Below are 19,840 nucleotides of genomic sequence, written 5' to 3'. Positions count from 1 at the left end.
TTCCCTGTGTGTTCTATCCTAAGATGGATTCTCATGTTTTGGTCCTTCTCCATACCATCTCCCGCTACCTGATAATGGAGCAGGAACGGAGAAGAAGGAGGACACTTATGTACCGCTTGTTTTTTTTAAAAGTTGCTCTCAGACATGCCCTTGCTGAGCTCATGGATGTAGAGGACGCACCCCCCCCACACAGATCTCCTTGAATGGCTATCCACATTTCCATCACCTCAGAGATGGTGATTACGTCCAATTCTTAGGAAGAATTGGTGGCGTGAAGAGGTGATGACTTTGTGGGATGACGACATGTGGGAGACACATTTCCGCATGAAACATTCAATTTTTTTTTGATCTGGTAGAAGTACTCCATACATACCTGAAATCTTTTTCTGGTATCAAACACTGTTTCCTGCTTTATTTTTCATATAGAGACATGTCTAGATGTTCTATAATTTTGAGGAATGAAAGTCGTTAAAACATCTTGCAAGGGAACCTGGTAAAGGAAAGATATCATGATGGCCCGTTATAACTGTAGGGATCGGACTGGGATGCAATTGGAACGCCTAGGATATCGCACACAGAGGATTTTCCATTCTCATAACGTTTCCTGGTGAGGGAGGATGGAAGAGAATCGTCGGGGACATTTTATGCGAACGGAACGGAACGGGAACCCATTGTAAACGTCTCGGTAACGAGGCTATGCGATAAAATCCGTTCCGTTCCATTACCATTGAGACCTCGGAACGTTTACAAACATGTGTGTGATAAACTCCTTACTCATTCCTTATTAACCATCCGTTTCATCCTGCTGTAGCATCCTGTGGCTTGACGTTTTAGATTGTATGTATCTTGGGGCAGGGACTTATCATGCAGGAAATGTTTATCCTCATGAAAGAGCTGGGAAACATTACTTTTCAGGATGACAACTCCCAGAATCCCTCAAACAGTGGCCATGCAAGCTGGCATATTATAGGAGTTGCAGCGCAAGAAAATGGTGCAAAACGCATCTCTAGAAGAGAAATGAACAAAAATGTAAAGATAAATCTTAATTCATTAAGACAGTAAAGGTCTATCTCCCATTTTATTTCCTCCAACACTATATTAGTTGCTGCCCCAATTTTCAATAAGCCCCACTGAAATAAGGGGGGTTTTGTGGGGGGGAATAGATTTGTTGTGGATAAACTTGTCAGAGTGAAAACTGGAGAGAACCCTTGTACTTGAAATGGTTTTGTAGAAGAGGGAGTTTCAAGTTGCTTGTCATTCGACCAGGTAATAAGTATCACCTGCTGAAAATCGTTCTTCTACACAATGATTAAATGTATGGCTGTTATCTCTAGTTCTTACTCTCACTGTCTTAGAAGTTTATCGCACTCACTTTCATCCCCGATCTGGGCACGGGCAGGTTCGTGTGCGGCCAAGGGAGAACGCATTTTATCGCACACCGTACTGTCCTCAATCAGAGCAAAATCACATGCCTGAGTCCTGATTGGGTCCAGCCTGGTGATGGCATGGGGACGGCTTGAGGACAGTGCGGCATGCGATAAAATGCATTCTCCCTTGGCCATGCACATCCCCTGCCCATGCCCAGATCGGGGATGAAAGTGAGTGCAATAAGCTTCTTAGTTATAGAACAGTTTAAGTATCATGTTTTTAGACATACAGTAAATGTGGAAATCCCCCTCTCTCAGAGTAGTAAATGACACAGACTTGTGCAGTATTCAGCTTTCATTTAAAAGCATTGTTGCAGTGGGCAAAGGTCCAGGAATGGTGCTAGTTGTTTTCTCAGAATTAGATAGTTGCTGTTTGGCATTGATAATGAGATGGTGGTGTTATCAGTTTTGAGATGCAGGAAAGGAACGAATCCTCATCTGTTTCCTGTGGATAAGCAAAGGTTCACAATCTAGTAAAATCTTGCTACTTTAAAGAAAACAGACGTGGAATATTTTTCAAAAGCCAGTTTTGACTGTTATGTTGTATGATAGCTTTCTTTTTGCAGATGTAGAGTTTAAGGAACATTATATGTTTGTAGCAATCATTTCAAAAATGCTTTTCTCCAGGGGCATATTCAATCTTTTTTTTTTAATGGCTGTATTCTAACTGACTTTGTGTTGCAAGAAAATTTATTATGACAATATTATTTATCAAATAAACTACTGTTTTTGTTTTACTTTAGCTGTCAGATGTTTTGCTTTTTGTAGAAGCATTTTTACAGTAAGAGGGAGTGATTTAATTAAGAGAAATCACTTTGAATTTTTCCTGCAGAACTTCTTTGAAATGCACAGGCAGTTCTTTTGTATAGCTTCCATTCAGTACAGAGGGCCTGTGTATGAAAACTTGCTAATGGATTGAGGACTAAATAATTGAATCCATTCTTCCAGAACAGATAAACAGGAGTACTGAATTTTTACTGATTCAGTACCCCCATTCTGATATACCAGAATACAGATATTTTAAATAAACTAATATTTGAATCCAGTAGCAATTTCATCAGAAGCTGAATGAGGGACGTTATATAGAGCATTGTAAGTGATTCTCCACCAGCAAAGAGGGAGATCTGCTTGCAGAACAACACCTAAAACATAGCTACAGTATATAAATGTAGCACCAGCACCCTTCCACTGGAGTCTGTCTAGGGCAGGTGTGACTCCTAGTTTCAGAGAGAGGATTCAGAGGTTCTACCCCATACTGGCTAAAGCAACCTGTCAGGACTGTGGAAGTGATGTATGCTCCACCAAGGAATCGTTCTTTGCCCAAAGATAGGACTCCTCTGTAAATCACCTCAAAGTATTCTCTGACTGAATTGGTTTGTATGCTGGGCCAAGATCTTGAAAGGTAATCCACCTATGTTCTATAGACTCAAATCTAAACCCCAGAAATGCAGTAGAAACGCTAAGTAGCTTGGGTTACTATTTGGCTTGTGTTTGTGTTTGTTTTTTCGTTGTTACTCATAAATCTTGCAACTTTTACCATAATAATTTGTCATTTCTTCCTGTTTCCAGCTTTTTTCTTTTCTTTTCTTTTCTTTTTTTAACATGTTGCTTTGTCTATGAGTTCCTAAATGTTCAGGCTCTGTTTTACTAAGGAAGTTCAGCCAGTAAGGTTTTTTGCAAAGAGGAAGAAGTGGTGGGCAACCTATTGAACTTTAGAAAAGCACAATACACTGTTAGGATCTAGCTTTTGTGAGGTTTACCCTCTTTGCTTAACCTTGGCTGTCTCAAGAAATCTAATGCCTACTCATTTGTAATTATTCATAATTATATATTAATCCTTTTACTGATCACTAGCTACTATATCATCTAAAAAGAGCCTTGTAGCATCTTTAAGACAAAGATATTAATTTTAGCATGCACATTTGTGGATGTGTCTGAGTAAGTGGAATTCAGTCCACAAAAGTACATAAGCCTCCTAGTCTAAAATGTTCCACAAGACGATCTTTTTGTTGCGCTAACAACATATTTATCTGAGTACAAGTGAAGGCCAGTGAAAAATAGAAAGCATGTATCCCATCCCAAAACAAGAGTGCATTTGTTGAGTGCCAGCCTGACACAAGAATGGGGAGGCGTTGTTCAGGTGTTTACAGATGGCTGCTCTTTGGTATACAGTAGTAGGTGGTGTCCACTTTCTCCCTTTCATCCACCATGAACCTTGTATTATAATGAGAGCAAGAGAGTTCCTTGACTTTGTGATACATCCTTCCTCCGATTGTTACTATTCCCACCAGGATATTCTATATTTTCAGAATTTAATTGCCCTCAGCATTCCATAAGTTCTGGATGTGTGGTCCCTGTTGGCAATTTTAGGGTTTCAGAGAGTTACTTTTATTTGAAATTAAAGAGTCGTGCAGCATTGCTTGCTGTGTTCTTAGAAATGCAGAAACTCATACACAGTGGACCCTTGGCATCCTCTGAGGTTTGGTTCCAGGACACCACCCTCCACCTGCAGATACCAAAATGCATGGATGCTCAAGTCCCATTATGTACAATGGCATAGTAAAATGGCACCCCTTATTAACATGACAAAATCAAGCTTTGCTTTGGGAGATTTATTTGGGGTGGGGGGAATATTTTCAGGCCATGAATGGTGGAATCCATGGATGCAGAATTTGTGGATAAAGAGGGTTGGATGTATTTAGTTTTGATTAGGACTATTTCCAAAGTGATTAGCAATGGATTTCCTGTACTTTGTATTAGAGGAAATGACTGATAGCACTATTTGTTTTTTAGTAGTGAAGTTGTCATTACCATTACACTTTTTTCATGCTTTCTTTTTAAATTCTCATATTTGAGTTCTAAAATTAATAATAATACACCAAGCCATGCTGCTTTCCAAACCAACATAATTTTTTTAAAAGGTAGAATTACTTTTTTGTTTAGTAGTAGACACTGTCTTAATTTTTAAATACTTTCTAAATGTTCTTTTTCCAGTTGACTTTTCAGATGTTCCCATAATATGCAAATCATTTTATAGATGATACAAAAGAAATAAATATATTTTAAAAATTTGGATTGTAATAAAATTGTCAGTGCATAATACATATTGTGCAAGTAAGAATGATTTTAAAAACAGAATAATGCAGGAGCAGCCTTTTTCTAGTTTTACCATCTGATTTAAAATAGTGTTGTATAAAAATAAGTAGGTGTGGATCAACTCCTGCAAACATATTTCAATTATTCACCAACAGACTGTATACACAGAGATTTAAAATAGTGTTGTGTAAAAGTAGATGGTGTGGCTCTACAGCTGCAAATACATTTCACTTAGTCACCAATGAACTGTATGAATGCAGAGTTATCAAGGCCAATCTGGAGGGCTTTAAACTTTCATTTCCCTTTTCCAGATGGAGTAGACATTGAGGATGATCCGTCCTGCTCATGGCCAGCTTCTTCACCTTCTAGCAAAGACCAGACTTCCCCAAGCCATGGAGATGGTTGTGACTTTGGTGAAGAAGAGGGTGGGCCAGGACTGCCCTACCCATGCCAGTTTTGTGACAAGTCATTTAGCCGCCTTAGCTATTTAAAGCACCACGAGCAAAGCCACAGTGACAAGCTCCCTTTCAAGTGCACGTATTGCAGCCGCCTTTTCAAACACAAGCGAAGCAGAGATCGCCACATCAAGCTTCATACGGGAGATAAAAAGTACCATTGCAGTGAGTGCGACGCAGCTTTTTCGAGAAGTGATCATCTTAAAATTCACTTAAAGACTCATACCTCTAACAAGCCATATAAGTGTGCCATTTGTCGGCGTGGATTTCTGTCCTCTAGTTCACTTCACGGACACATGCAAGTTCATGAGAGGAGCAAAGATGGTTCTCAGTCTGCCTCCCGAATGGAGGATTGGAAAATGAAGGACACTCAAAAATGCAGTCAGTGTGAAGAAGGTTTTGATTTTCCTGAAGATCTTCAGAAGCACATAGCAGAGTGTCACCCTGAGTGTTCCCCAAATGATGATAGAGCTGCTCTTCAGTGTGTGTACTGCCACGAACTCTTTGTAGAGGAAAGTTCACTTGTAAACCACATGGAGCAGGCTCATAATGGAGCAGAAAAGAAAAATATGTGTAGTATTTGCTCAGAGAACTTCCATACTGTTGAAGAGTTGTATACCCACATGGATAGTCACCAGCAGCCAGAATCTTGCAATCATAGCAACAGCCCCTCTTTAGTGACTGTTGGCTACACCTCAGTATCTAGCACCACACCAGATTCAAACCTCTCAGTGGACAGTTCAACCATGGTGGAAACCGCTCCCCCAATACCAAAAGGCCGTGGAAGAAAGCGGGCATCCCAACAAGTGGCAGATATCACAGGGCCTTCAAACAAGCAAGCCAAGGTTACCTATAGCTGCATTTATTGCAACAAACAGTTGTTTTCAAGCCTTGCAGTATTGCAGATACACCTGAAAACTATGCATTTAGATAAACCTGAGCAAGCACATATTTGTCAGTATTGTTTAGAAGTATTACCTTCACTTTACAATCTGAATGAGCATCTTAAGCAAATACATGAAGCCCCTGATCCTGCATTGATTGTATCTACTATGCCTGCAATGATCTACCAGTGCAATTTCTGCTCAGATGTTTTCAATGACCTCAACACCCTTCAGGAACATATTCGATGTACTCATGGATTTGCAAATCCAGCTGCTAAAGACAGTAATGCATTTTTTTGTCCTCATTGTTACATGGGGTTTCTTACTGATTCTTCTTTGGAAGAGCATATTAGACAAGTCCATTGTGATCTCAGCAGTTCCCGTTTTGGTTCTCCTGTGCTAGGTACCCCTAAGGACCCAGTTGTTGAAGTATATTCTTGTTCTTATTGTACAAATTCTCCAATATTTAATAGTGTTCTTAAACTAAATAAGCATATAAAGGAAAATCACAAGAACATTCCATTAGCGCTCAACTACATCCATAATGGAAAGAAATCTAGAGCCATGAGCCCCTTATCTCCAGTGACTTTAGAGCAGACTTCATTAAAAATGATGCAGACTGTGGGGGGTGCCACTCCACGCCCTGCTGGTGAGTACATTTGCAATCAATGTGGTGCTAAATACACTTCTCTGGATGGTTTTCAGACTCACTTAAAAACTCATCTTGACACTGTACTACCTAAGCTGACCTGTCCTCAGTGCAACAAGGAATTTCCAAACCAAGAGTCCCTCCTGAAGCATGTGACCATTCATTTCATGATAACCTCTACTTACTACATCTGTGAAAGTTGTGATAAACAGTTTACTTCAGTGGATGATTTGCAGAAACACTTGCTTGACATGCATACTTTTGTATTTTTCCGTTGTACTCTTTGCCAAGAGGTATTTGATTCTAAAGTTTCCATTCAACTTCACTTGGCTGTGAAGCATAGCAATGAAAAGAAGGTATACAGGTGCACATCCTGCAACTGGGATTTCCGGAATGAGACAGATTTGCAACTCCATGTTAAACACAATCATCTAGAGAACCAGGGCAAAGTGCACAAGTGTATTTTTTGTGGTGAGTCTTTTGGTACTGAAGTGGAACTCCAGTGCCACATTACCACACACAGCAAAAAATACAATTGCAAATTTTGCAGCAAAGCATTTCATGCTATCATCTTGTTGGAAAAACATTTGAGGGAAAAGCATTGTGTTTTTGAAACCAAAACTCCCAATTGTGGAACAAATGGAGCATCTGAACCAGTTCAGAAGGAAGAAGTAGAGCTACAGACCTTGCTCACAAATAGTCAGGAATCACACAATAGCCATGATGGCAGTGAAGAAGATGTTGATACATCTGAGCCCATGTATGGATGTGATATTTGTGGGGCAGCCTATACAATGGAGTCTCTTCTGCAAAATCACCAGCTTCGAGACCACAATATCCGACCAGGGGAAAGTGCCATTGTTAAGAAAAAGGCAGAACTCATTAAAGGAAACTACAAGTGTAATGTGTGTTCTCGGACGTTCTTCTCTGAAAATGGCCTCCGTGAGCACATGCAGACCCATTTGGGTCCAGTGAAACACTATATGTGCCCGATATGTGGTGAGAGGTTTCCATCTCTGCTCACTCTCACCGAACATAAAGTCACACACAGTAAGAGCCTAGATACAGGGAACTGCAGAATTTGCAAAATGCCACTGCAGAGTGAGGAGGACTTTTTGGAGCACTGTCAGATGCACCCTGATTTGAGGAACTCCTTAACAGGATTCCGCTGTGTGGTATGCATGCAGACAGTGACTTCTACATTGGAGCTGAAGATCCATGGGACATTCCACATGCAGAAAACAAGCAACAGTTCTTCAATGCAGGCTACAGGGCGAGTACAGCATCTTCAGAAACTGTACAAATGTGCTTCATGCCTGAAGGAATTCCGTTCGAAACAGGATTTGGTGAAACTTGACATTAATGGCCTACCATATGGTTTGTGTGCTGCCTGTGTTAATCTCAGCAAAAGTGGTAGTCCAAGTGTCAACATCCCCTCAAGCAGTAACAGACAAGGCATGGGCCAGAGTGAGAACTTGAGTTCCACAGAGAACAAAAATAAAGCAGGAGGACTGAAGACTCGCTGTTCCAGTTGCAATGTTAAATTTGAATCAGAAAGTGAACTTCAAAATCATATTCAGTCAGTCCATAGAGAGCTCATCCCAGACAGCAATAGTACGCATCTGAAAACGCCACAGGTATCACCAATGCCCAGAATCAGCCCATCACAATCTGAAGAGGTAATTTATTCATTTTCTTTCTTTTTCCCTCCTTAAATAAACCTTTGATTTTTTTTAAAAAAACCCATCATCTTTTGCTAGTTATTTTCCAAGAGATGCTTAACTTGAATATGTGGTGTATCTCCCATAGCCATTAGCTAGCTGGCAATTACTTGTTTCTTGATAAGCCTTGTGTTTTGGCTTGAATGGTGCAGAGTAGGACTAATTCCAGTCTCCCTAGGATATTATCTTCTTTATCACTGAAGAGAATAATCTTCATGCCAGCACAACTGAGAGCTGGAATCTTAGCTGAGGTTCATTTTGAGCTGGAATCCCTAGTTCTGAGTTATGCTTACGGCACAGAGTGTTAATGACATAAAAGTAAACTACATCAAGCCAAAGCACTGGCATGCAGAGTGCTGTTTTTTGAAAATATTTGTGAGCAACAGAGCAGGAGGGCTATTTTTGTAAATTATGTTGTTGACATTAATTTTTCCCTGTCTTGCTCTACTTTGATTAAAAAGAAACACCACAGTGTAACACCTACTTTTGCTAAAGGGCAAATTAGTCTTTTCATTGCAATGTAGTTTGTATGTGGGTGTATGCATGTAGGATTTGTGTGGGGGTTTTGTCGCTGACAGAAAATCATAGTAGGTATCAAAAGATTACTATTTCTTGCAAAATAATATGTAACATAAAATTGTACAAATGTGAGCATCCCTTGGGGATCAAAGTCTTATTCCAAATTAATTAATGTGAAATAAATGCTTTGGCCTTCTTCTGTTATCATAATCACTAACACAAATTAGAATTGCCAAAGGGGACATTGCCAAGCACACTTAAACATGCATTCTTTAGCCTTTAATTTATATTAACCTCACTTTTGTTTACACAGGGAGCAAGAAGCATATAGCCATGGTCCATGTTCAGTCATTTTAAGTCTTGCTCATGTATTCCCCCTCCTTGTTCCTGTCCCATCACACAGTATTCATGCCTCTCCTGCTGAGAACCAGGAGGATCTGGCTGCGAAGAAACTCAGGCCTGAGACAGATGGGCAGGAAGGGGCGTGTCCACAGTGATTCTAGGGTTCGGGAGCGCACAACAACTGCATGCTCCGAAACCTTGGTCCATACGGATGCAGCCATCATGGCGCTTGCGTGATTGATGCGCTTGCATCATTGACACGACACAGTGCGTAATGGTGCACTGATGGCAGCACACACGTGTGCCAAGCAGGTCCTTTTGGATGCGGAGGGAGCCCACACGATTTGGTTGCTGCAGGCTCCCTCTGGGGGGGGGGGGAATGGGCGGTTCCAGACCGCCCCTTTGTGGTGGTCTGTCGAGCCCCTAAATCACATTCATGCCCAGGTGAAAAGATATGGGATGCCAGTGCATCCCTTTGCCATACAGTGGGCCCTCCCCTTACATGGGGATCCGTTTTGGATCCCTCTGCATAAGGGGAAATTAGCGTATGCTGGAGCCCCATAGGAACTAATGGGGCTTGCACCCATGTTGCGCAGTGGCATGGTGGCATGCGTGTACCATGGGCGTGCACCCCATTAGTTCTTTCTGGGCACTTGACGGGCTCTTCCGGCGCGGCTTTCAGCATATGCTGAAAGCTGCGTATGGCACGCCTGTGTAAAACACAGACGCATTATACTTTGCCTGTTTAGTTTAGCCACGACATCAGCTTAGAGACAGTGAAAGAGTTTTATTTATTCTTTAATTACATCTAACAGATCCTACATATAATAATCTGTTGTTCTTTGGGTATTTCTTACCATAGGTTAATTGGACAGTTTGCTCATACAGAGAAAAGCATGATTTGAAATTCTGGTTTTTGGTGTTTGAAAAGTGTTTTCCAACTTTTCTGAAAACATCATTTATATATAGAATCGATGCCATTTCCAAACAGGGAAGAATCTGTTTTCAATGGACTTGTGAACATCTTATATCTCATAGTGTTTGCAGAATGTCATCCCTAAAAGGGGTAAAGGCTAATATTTTATTTTTAAAATGTTTATGTATAGTAGGCCCTGGTGTAAGCTAGAGTTTGGTTCCAGGACCCTCTGTGGATACCAAAATCTGTGGATTCCCAAAGCCCATTAAATACAGTGGCATAGTAAAATTATATACATTGTATAAAATGGGAAAATCAAGGTTTGCTTTATTTGGAATTTATATTTTTTAAAAATATTTTTAAGCCATGGAATGGATGTTAGAATCCATGGATAAAGAATCTGTGAATATGGAGGGCCGAGTGTATTTCTTCAGTAAAATAGATACAATAAAAGCACTTTCTAAATACACGTCCTAATAAGGCAGTAAATATATTTTAAAACAGTTCATTAAAACTGGTTAACTCCGATGTTAACAATCAGGGAAATAATCAGGAGGATGCTTTGTTGAATAAATCAGGCTCCAGTTCCCATTTAGATTCTATTTCAAGTAGTGTCAGTATGTTGAATGAATGGAACCTACATGTATATCGGTTCCTGTTTATTCAGTGGGTGTGGTAACTGGATTAGGTGGGACAAAAAATTAGATGTAAGCCTGAATTTAGACTAACAAATGGATTTAACTGATACTAACAAATGGGTTTAGGCCAGAGCCTTGGATCAACAGTGGCAGTGGCCAGAGCCTTGGATCGACAGTGGCATCACTGGACTCCCTCAGTGGGTGCCATAATAGATGTTATTTACAACAAATGAAGATTTTCACTATCAGGAGGTAAAAACATTGCCCACAAATATTCACCCATCACATTGCAGTTAAAGGATTGTCTGTATCTCCCCTATATATTGGAAATGGGTTAAATCTTTGAAAGAAGCTCTTACATTACACACAACGTAGACAGAGCGAACATACCTGTTTACTTAATCTTTCTGCCACTACCATTCATCTAAATTTATCTTAACGCATGCTGGGATAAGCAAGAACTGAAGGATTCCCATAACAAGTTTACTGAATATCACAAGTGTCTCTCCAAATGAAGGCAGTAGAAAAGTAACATCTCCCTCTGGTTCCATCACAAAAATTGATAACTGTAGAAGTGATAATATATAATATGCTGATTTATGCTGTGTTAGCTTTATTATCATATCTCAAATGGTTCATCCAAAACACAATATATTATGAGGTTTTAAAAAGTTTCTGCTTTCCTTATCCCATTCAAAACATAGCAGAGTACACCAAGAATTAGTCCAATTTGAGAAATCAAGAACTTTGTGGCTGCCAGAATGTGATCCAAAAACTGCAATTGGTACGCTTAAGAATCTGGTGAAGAGGATTATGGGGAAGAAGATATATATACAGGGATGGTGATTTGATACTTTATTCTGGGTGGAAAAGCTCTTTTTAATTCTAGCGTCTACATGGCTTTTCGTACTTGTCAGAGGGGTTTGAAGGACACTTGGGCTGTATTAAGAGAAAAACTGTAGTGGCAATGCTCTGTTTGGCATTTGAGTTGAGCTTAGATGGGACATCATTTGGTCATCACATCTTAAATAGGCTACATATAAATGGAAAAAGTCTCCAAAGAGTAATAAAGAAACATTGATTAAAAATAGACATAGATAGTTGTAAAGTTAAAAGGATTCATAAGGGTATGATAGGACTCTTCAATTATCCTTTCATAGACTTGAGATTGCTTTCTCAGATGCCACCAGCAAAACCATTATTAATTAATTTGTTAAAATGCTTTAAACTTCCTTTTCATATTGCACTGCCCTCACAAGGAACTTACACAATTACAAATTGCGTGAAAGTATAATTACAGTTAAAACTAGGTTTTTAAAGTGCCAAATACAGAATGGAATAAATGTATCTTCAGCTGTTTTTAAAAAGCTAGAAATGATGATGTCATATGTATCCTCAGAGGTGGTTGGGGTTTTTGACTATAACGCCCAGAATTCCTAGTGAGTATGGGTCATCACCATGTTCGCTGGGGATTCTTTGATCTGTGGTCCAAAATGTACATTGTAAAGCTTTGTCTATCACCCTGGAGATACAGTTCCAGTAGTATGGAGCCACTGTGAGAAAGCACTCTCCCTCACTTCTATAAACCTAATGGCTCTCATTGGTGAATAACAGAGCAGGCCTCAAAAGCTGTCCCTAATGCTTGAGCGGGATCATACTGCTGTAGTTTTGTTGTTGTCAACTGTCAGCAAAGTCAGCATCACCTTAGGGCAGAGAGATGTCCAGGCCACCCTGATTATTATTATTATTATTATTATTATTATTATTATTATAGTTTATTTTTATAGTGCTTAGATTATGCTCAGATTTTGAATCAATCCAACTGTAATTCATTCTTCCTCTTTTCATACTGCCTTTGACTTCATCATTGTCTTTTCTAATAAGTGATATTGTCTCATTCAGCTTACAGAAGCTTCAGTTTAGTAATTCTGCTGAAAATTCAGGCTTGATTTGCTCTAAGACATGTTTATGTAACTTTTTAAACGTCCATGGATCCAGTACCACATTTCAAATCAGTTGATCTTCTTGCCAGCTTTCTTCACTGTACAGCTTTCTCAACCATACATAGAAATCATCAAAATTGTACTATGATGTGGATTATTGTGACTTTGTTATTCAGTAATACAAAGTAGTCCTTCAAATAACATACAGTGGTCCTTCCACATTCGCTGGGGTTACGGGAACAAGAGCTGCATGAAAGTGAAGAACCTCAATTAAAAAAACACACCTTTTAAACCTCTCTAGGAATCTCTAGGTCTTTCAACTTCCAGCAAAGTCATGCTGGAGGATTTAGAAAATTCCAGAAAGAACATGTTAATCAAATCCATGAATAATCAAATCTGCAAAAGTCAAAGTTGCAAATATGGAGGACCAACTATAGTCTGAAATAAATTAGGGTTATAAACACCACCATCATAGGAGTGATGCTGTTCTCAAAAGAGATAGCATAATATTTAATTAATAAAATATCACTTTTGGAATATGAAATAAAGTTGCTTCTGGTCTGATCTGAATACTGAAATATCATTTTACTTTTAAAGTATTGTTACACTTATGTTGATTAAATCATAATTTAAGTTTGAAAGTTTTCCCTGTGTCATTCATGGCTGTTTCTATGACCCTGCCAGGAAAAGGAAGGCTGTTATGGTCACCCTGAGGCTCACATTTTCTTTGTGCAGCTTTCAGTGCTTGTGACTCTTCTCAGCAAAGAAGGATTTTGTAATTTATTTATCACTGCATATGGTTAAGTGTTCTATTTTTCCATTCTGATACTGAGTGACTAACAGTATAATAAAAACAATTTGATTAAGATTGAGAGTAAAGTACATGAGGATCCTTAAAGATGGCACTGTTTTTTTTTAAAAAAGCTGCATTTATTAAAAGAAAATAGCATTGTTTTCAAAGGTAAAATGGAGAAATGATGTCAGTAGGGTTTTTTAAGGTGATGCAGATTTATAAAATTTTAAACAACCCTACATGTTGCCTCAGAATCCTAAGAGCTTTTACAAAATTTGCAATAGGCATAAGTGTTGAAGGAGTATTCTCCAGTGAGCAATTGCAAACTGTTACTTTTATTGGGCACAGCTGTTGCTGATTGTAGGTAGAAAGAGTGGTTGGTTGCTTGAATGCTATCTCATTGTTTTGTAGCGTTGTGTCTGCACGCTTACATTTGTGTGCATTTTAATAAAACAGCTGTGGAAACAGAATGAATGAATACATGCCATAGGTACAAAGTATCATATCAGGCACCAGCATTCTACATTTCCTATAGCCATGAGTGGTGGTGGTGGTGGTGGTGTTTTTACAATATTTTACTGCTGGACAAGAAAAGCAAAGGAGTATTAAATGCCTCAGTGCAAGGGGAAGGAGTCATTTTCTCACTGGTGTATTTTCTCTCATCTGCCAGGGGGTGAACTGATGTATAACAAGATTCCATCCATTATGGGAGCCATAGACGTTTGTTTCACTTAGAATTGTGGTTAGGCAGTACGAAGATGTGGTGGCTCAAGATGCTGACTCTTGACAATTGGAAACGGACCAAGTGCCTTGTCACAGAGTGAGTTTCCGCCGCTACTCCCAGCTTCTGCCAACCTAGCTGTTTGAAAGCATGTAAAAATGCAAGTAGCTAAATAGGTACCATTTCAGTTGGAAGGTTACAGCATTCTCTGCTGTCATGCTGGCCACATGATCACAGCATTGTCTTTGACAACACTGGTTCTTTGGCTTAGTAATGGGGATGAGCACCACCCCTCTACAGTCAGACACAATTTGACAACCTTGTCAAAGGGGTATACCTTTACCTTTACTTTTAGTAGGAAGATCCTGTTGACCTACCTTACCTTGGCAGTGTGCCTGTGTCTGTGTCTTTGCCCCCCACTTTTTTCATTGGCATGGTTTTGAGCTGGAGAAAGTCATTTCTACTTCTGTGCCTTCCTTGTGTAAAATTGTTTTGTACCTAGCATGTATCTAAAGTGAACCTATTGTATCCAGATGTCTCCCTACAAAGCTATCTATAGTTGAGATTTGCAGATTTCACTATTTGTGACTTAGTAGCTGCTGTTTAACAAGGTAAACCTTCCCCCCCTCCTCTTCATCTTTCTTGGCAGCCAATGAAAACCAGCACTATGCATTACTCTGCTTTGCCAAAATTTGTATCCTCCTCAGTCCTTTTCTTTGAATCTGATGTTTGCAGCCACCCCAGGAGGATCCAAGTTCTCTCCCTTCTTCCTCTCCCTGTTCCCAGCCAGTTAAAACCAATGCCATACATTCTCCATCTTTGCCAAAAATTTGCATCCTCCTCATTCCAAAGTTTTTTCCTTTGAATCTAATGTTTGCAGCCACAACTGGGAGAATTCAACATCTCTCTCCTCCCCCCCCCCTCTCCTAGACAAAAGTTTGGCCAAACAAAAGCAACACAGTACCTTCCCTTTGTGGTGATGTCTGCAAACATCAGATTTTGAAAATGAGGAAAATGCAAAGTTCGTCAGTGGGGAATATACGGTGCTGCTTTTGTCTGCCCAGGAGGGAAGGAGAGAAGGTGGATCCTCAGCAGCAGTGGCTTCAGATTGAAAGTGGAAGCAATTTGGGAATGTGGAGGGGCTCGGTGTTGCAAGGTTGCAAAAAAAGTTACAGCTGGTACTCTTTGTGAGGGGGACTGTTTATTATTCATGTTTGGGGGGGCAAACAATTTTTTCCACTGTTGCGGGGGTCCACAGCTCCTAATACCCATGTATACAGTATGTGTGACCTAGCAGGTAGTCTGTGGCTCTCCTCACCTTTTCTGGACATTTTTGAGATCTCTCCTGTAGATTCAGACAGTACTTCTTAGGCTATCTTGTTTGAAGACTGGAAGTACCCCCCCCACCCCCCCCCCCCCCCACACACACACATTTTGCCATTTTGCCAGGGACCAGCATCATATTTGTGCCTATTGGCTACATTTCTTCCCTGTGAACTGATGAGGAACAGGTACTGGTTAAAGGACCACCACTTTGAGTAGCACTGGGTTAAGGGATTTTTCTTGGCTTATGACTTTGTCTATGCATGCAGTGTAATTATTGGAAGAGCACTAGGTTAAAAGTATGAGGTTTCTTTTTTAAATATAAAGAAAAAGAAAATGAATCCCTATAAATGGAAGTTTAGTAGATATGGGGGTAATGTTTTAGGCTAGCTCCTTGTTGTTCTAATTTTTTGAATTTGAATGGTATTCTAGACAAAAGAACATCCAAAAGAACAAAAGTCTATGAGCTTTATCGCACTGCGTTCCTTCCGTTCCGTTCTGAGCACGGAACGGAAGGAGTAGGGACAAGTGCGGAACGAGTGGGGGACGGATTTTACCGCACGCACCCGTCCCTCATTCGTTTCGTTCCCCCTCTCTTCCGTTCTTAATCCATTCCAGAGGGGGAAATTTTTGAGAACTGTTCTGAACAGTTCTCAGAAAGCGTTCCCTCTGGAACGGAATGGGCAGGGAAGAGAGGGGGAACGGAACGAGTGAGGGACGGGTGTGTGTGGTAAAATCAGTCCCCCACTCTTTTCTGTTTCCTGCCAGGCCGGGCCGAGAACCCGGTGTGATAAAGTTCTATAAGACCATTTTGGAACATTTTTACTACATTCTGTTGAATTCATAGAATCATAGAGTTGGAAGAGACCACAAGGGCCATCCAGTCCAACCCCCTGCCATGCAGGAAATCCAAATCAAAGCATCCCTGACAGATGGCCATCCAGCCTCCATTTGAAGACCTCCAAGGAAGGAGACTCCACTACACTCCGAGGAAGTGTGTTCCACTGTCGAACAGCCCTTATGTCATGCCCAGCCTGGAGGACGGCTTGGAGGACTCAGAGGATGAGCTAGAGCCCCTGGGACCTGAACCTGTAATGGAGGAGCCAGAGCCCCTGGGGCTTGAACCTGTAATGGAGGAGCCAGAGGTTGGCCCTAGTTCTGCTGGAGCAGAGTCTGTGGCCCCTCCAGAGGTTCAACAGTCAAGTTTGCCTGGTGCCGAGGCTGTGGACATGGAGGAGGATCTGGGCAGTGTGCCTACCTTCAAGGAACGTCGAGCAGAAAGAGAGGGCCTTCAAAGATCTCGGAGGCTTTATCAGAAGCGTGTTCGTAATCAGACACAGCTGAAGGCCGGCTCCTTGCCTTCTTAAGCTCCTGGAGCATGTGTGGTTCTTTGCCAGTGGATATCTGACTCTTTTAGAGGAAAGACTATGTCTCTGGCTCCGTTGGCTCCTTGCCTTCTAGCTTATCCTGACTACCCGGAAACCTTGACCTTGGACTGCTTATTCGACCTGCGTCTCTGATACCCTGAACCTCGGACCATCTGACAATTCTCTTGTTAATCCCTTTTGGTAGAGCTATTGTGAATTTCCTGGACTGAGTAGCTTACATTGACTTTGCTGTTCGGGGAGTGGTTTGTTTGTTGGAGAACTAGCTGTCTTATCAGCCTTTTGGCTGCTTTCCCGGACACCTTACTGTTAGGAAGTTCCTCCTAATGTTGAGGTGGAAACTCTTTTCCTGCAACTTGCATCCATTGCTCCGGGTCCTAGTCTCTGGAGCAGCAGAAAACAAGCTTGCTCCCTCCTCAATATGACATCCCTTCAAATATTTAAACAGAGCTATCATATCGTCTCTTAACCTTCTTTTCTCCAGGCTAAACATCCCCAACTCCCTAAGGCGTTCCTCATAGGGCAAGGATTCCAGACCCTTCACCATTTTAGTCGCCCTCCTTTGGACACGCTCCAGTTTCTCAATGTCCTTTTTGAACTGTGGTGCCCAGAACTGGACACAATATTCCAGGTGGGGTCTGACCAGAGCAGAATATAGTGGCACTATTACTTCCCTTGATCTAGACACTATACTTCTATTGATGCAGCCTAAAATCGCATTGGCCTTATTAGCTGCCGCATCGCACTGTTGACCCATATTCAACTTGTGGTCTACTTGGACTCCTAGATCCCTTTCACATGTTGTCTCCTTAAGCCAGGTGTTCCCCATTCTATATCTGTGCATTTCATTTTTTCGCCCTAAGTGCAGTACCTTACATTTCTCCCTGTTGAAGTTCATTTTGTTAGCTGTGGCCCAGCTTTCTAGTCTATTCAGGTCATTTTGAATTTTGATCCTGTCCTCTGGAGTATTAGCTATTCCTCCTAATTTGGTGTCATCTGCAAATTTGATAAGTATTCCCCCAATTTTTCCTCCAAGTCATTGATAAAGATGTTGAAGAGTACTGGGCCCAGGACAGAGCCCTGTGGGACTCCACTGGTCACTTCTCTCCAGGATGAAAAGGTGCCATTGTTGAGCACCCTTTGGGTTCGTCCGGTCAACCAGTTACAAATCCACTTCTCAGTCATAATGCTCCCTGTCTTTAAAATGAGTGATATTTTCTTTAATGTCTTAAAAATCTTTCATTCCTAAGTACTTTTCTATATAGCTATATAGAATGCATTGTAGCTTGACCGCTCTGACTGGGGTCACATAAGTTCAGTATCTGTTCTCCATGTTGTTTTGGTTCTTGGTTTTTAGTATTTGTTATGTAGTCTGTTCTGGATTGCATAGATCTATGGTAGATTCTTATTTAGGAATATATGAATCAGTCTGTTCCCAGTCAGTGTCACATTTGTACATATTTACTTATCAGTCGACTCTATCCTGGTCTGGCCATTCCACACTCACTGAGATATAAGCTGCCATTTTCTGTACTATCCTAAGTTTCTAGACATTGTGTCAATGGTTTCCTCATCTAGAATAGTGTTTTTAGTCTTTGGTCCTCCAGGTTCCAGAATCCCTCTTGGTTGGCCATTCTGAGTGGGGCTTCTGGGAACTGAAGTTCAAATCTTGAAGACCGCCATTTGACATTATACAGTGGGCCCTTGGTATGCACTGGGGATTGCTTCCAGGACTCACTGTGAATAACAAAATCCATGGATGCTCAATTACCATTAAATACAATGGCATGAATGGGAAATTCAAGGTTTGCTTTTTGGAATTTATAACTTTTGGGTATATTTTCAAGGCATGGATGGTTGATTCCGTAGATAAAACATCCATGGACAAGGGAGGCTGACTGCAACAACCTACTTTTAAAGTCATAATGGTATGAATTATGGACACTCAAGCCCTTATTGGCTGAGATGTCCACAACAGTGTTGAAAGGAACAGTTAAGAAAAATGTGGTTGTTGCTACATCCTGCTTAGTTGCTTTCCTGATGGCTGTAGAGGATAGTTGCATCAGGCCCTCACTCAAAGAAATATCGTGCAACAGTATAGCACTTATTTGTGTGGGCTGCCTTAAATAGTTGGCATCTCTAGTTAAAAGGGATTTCAAACTGTAATTAGGAGCCCTGGTAGTGCAGGTTAAATGCCAGTCCTACAACCACAACATTGTAAGTTCGATCCTGGAGGGCTCCAAGGTCCACTCAGGGTTCCATCCTTTCATAGGTCGGTAAAATGAATACCCAGTTTGTTGTGGGCAATTGGCTTACACATTGTAAACTGCTTATGGAGGGCTAGTTCACTGATAAGCAGTATAGAAATGTACTTGCTATTCCTCTTCTTGCTATTAGTTCAGTAGTTTAGTACTGAAACTTATAAGTGCTGAGTTTGACATCCAGTATCATGATCACTTATGTCTCGCAGCAGTGTGGTTCACTATTATCTTACATATAAATTAGTTATTCATATCCATATCTGTATATTAATTTCTGTCCAATACCTGCAGATTTGAACATGGTGTATTGTTGGCAGGTACTAAAACCTATTGTGCCTCGACCACATTAAACTGTGTCTTCAAGGAAACAGTTTGATACAATCCTCTAGCCATGAGATAGCTTCTTAATTCACTCAAAATCAAATTAAGATTTTGCTCCCAGGCAAACTATACATGTTATGAAAGAGCTAAGGCATTTTGGAGATCTAGGAATGAGGGAAAAGAAGCAAAAGCAGAAAGCCAGAGATATGAAATGGATCTTAGGTACTGCAAATCTGTAGTGCATCAAGCCACATTAAGGAGGATTTGTCTGTTTGTGCAAAATGTCTTGCCATGAATGGAAAGAAAAATTCAATGTGAAAACTGTTTGTGTGTGTGTGTGTGTGTGTGTGTGTATGTGTATATATATATATATATATATATATATATATATATATATATGTCTTGACAAATTCTGACAAGAAGAATCTTGGATTGGTGAGAATCTT

The 19,840-nt window shown here is 40.6% G+C and overlaps 1 protein-coding gene across 1 annotated transcript in view; it reads left to right on the top strand.

Annotated features, from left to right (window-relative positions):
* Window positions 1-19,840, top strand: part of LOC121917442 (zinc finger protein 521-like) — a 371,849-nt gene that overhangs the window by 151,229 nt on the left and 200,780 nt on the right. Inside the window, 1 exon segment of the mRNA XM_042443417.1 lies at window positions 4,835-8,190. Within this exon segment, the coding sequence (XP_042299351.1) occupies window positions 4,835-8,190 (3,356 nt within the window).

This window comes from Sceloporus undulatus, unplaced genomic scaffold, assembly GCF_019175285.1.
Source record: "Sceloporus undulatus isolate JIND9_A2432 ecotype Alabama unplaced genomic scaffold, SceUnd_v1.1 scaffold_18, whole genome shotgun sequence".
Lineage (NCBI taxonomy): Eukaryota > Metazoa > Chordata > Lepidosauria > Squamata > Phrynosomatidae > Sceloporus > Sceloporus undulatus.
Note: the sequence above shows the minus strand (reverse complement) of the source record. Positions and strands in the feature narration are given on the sequence as shown.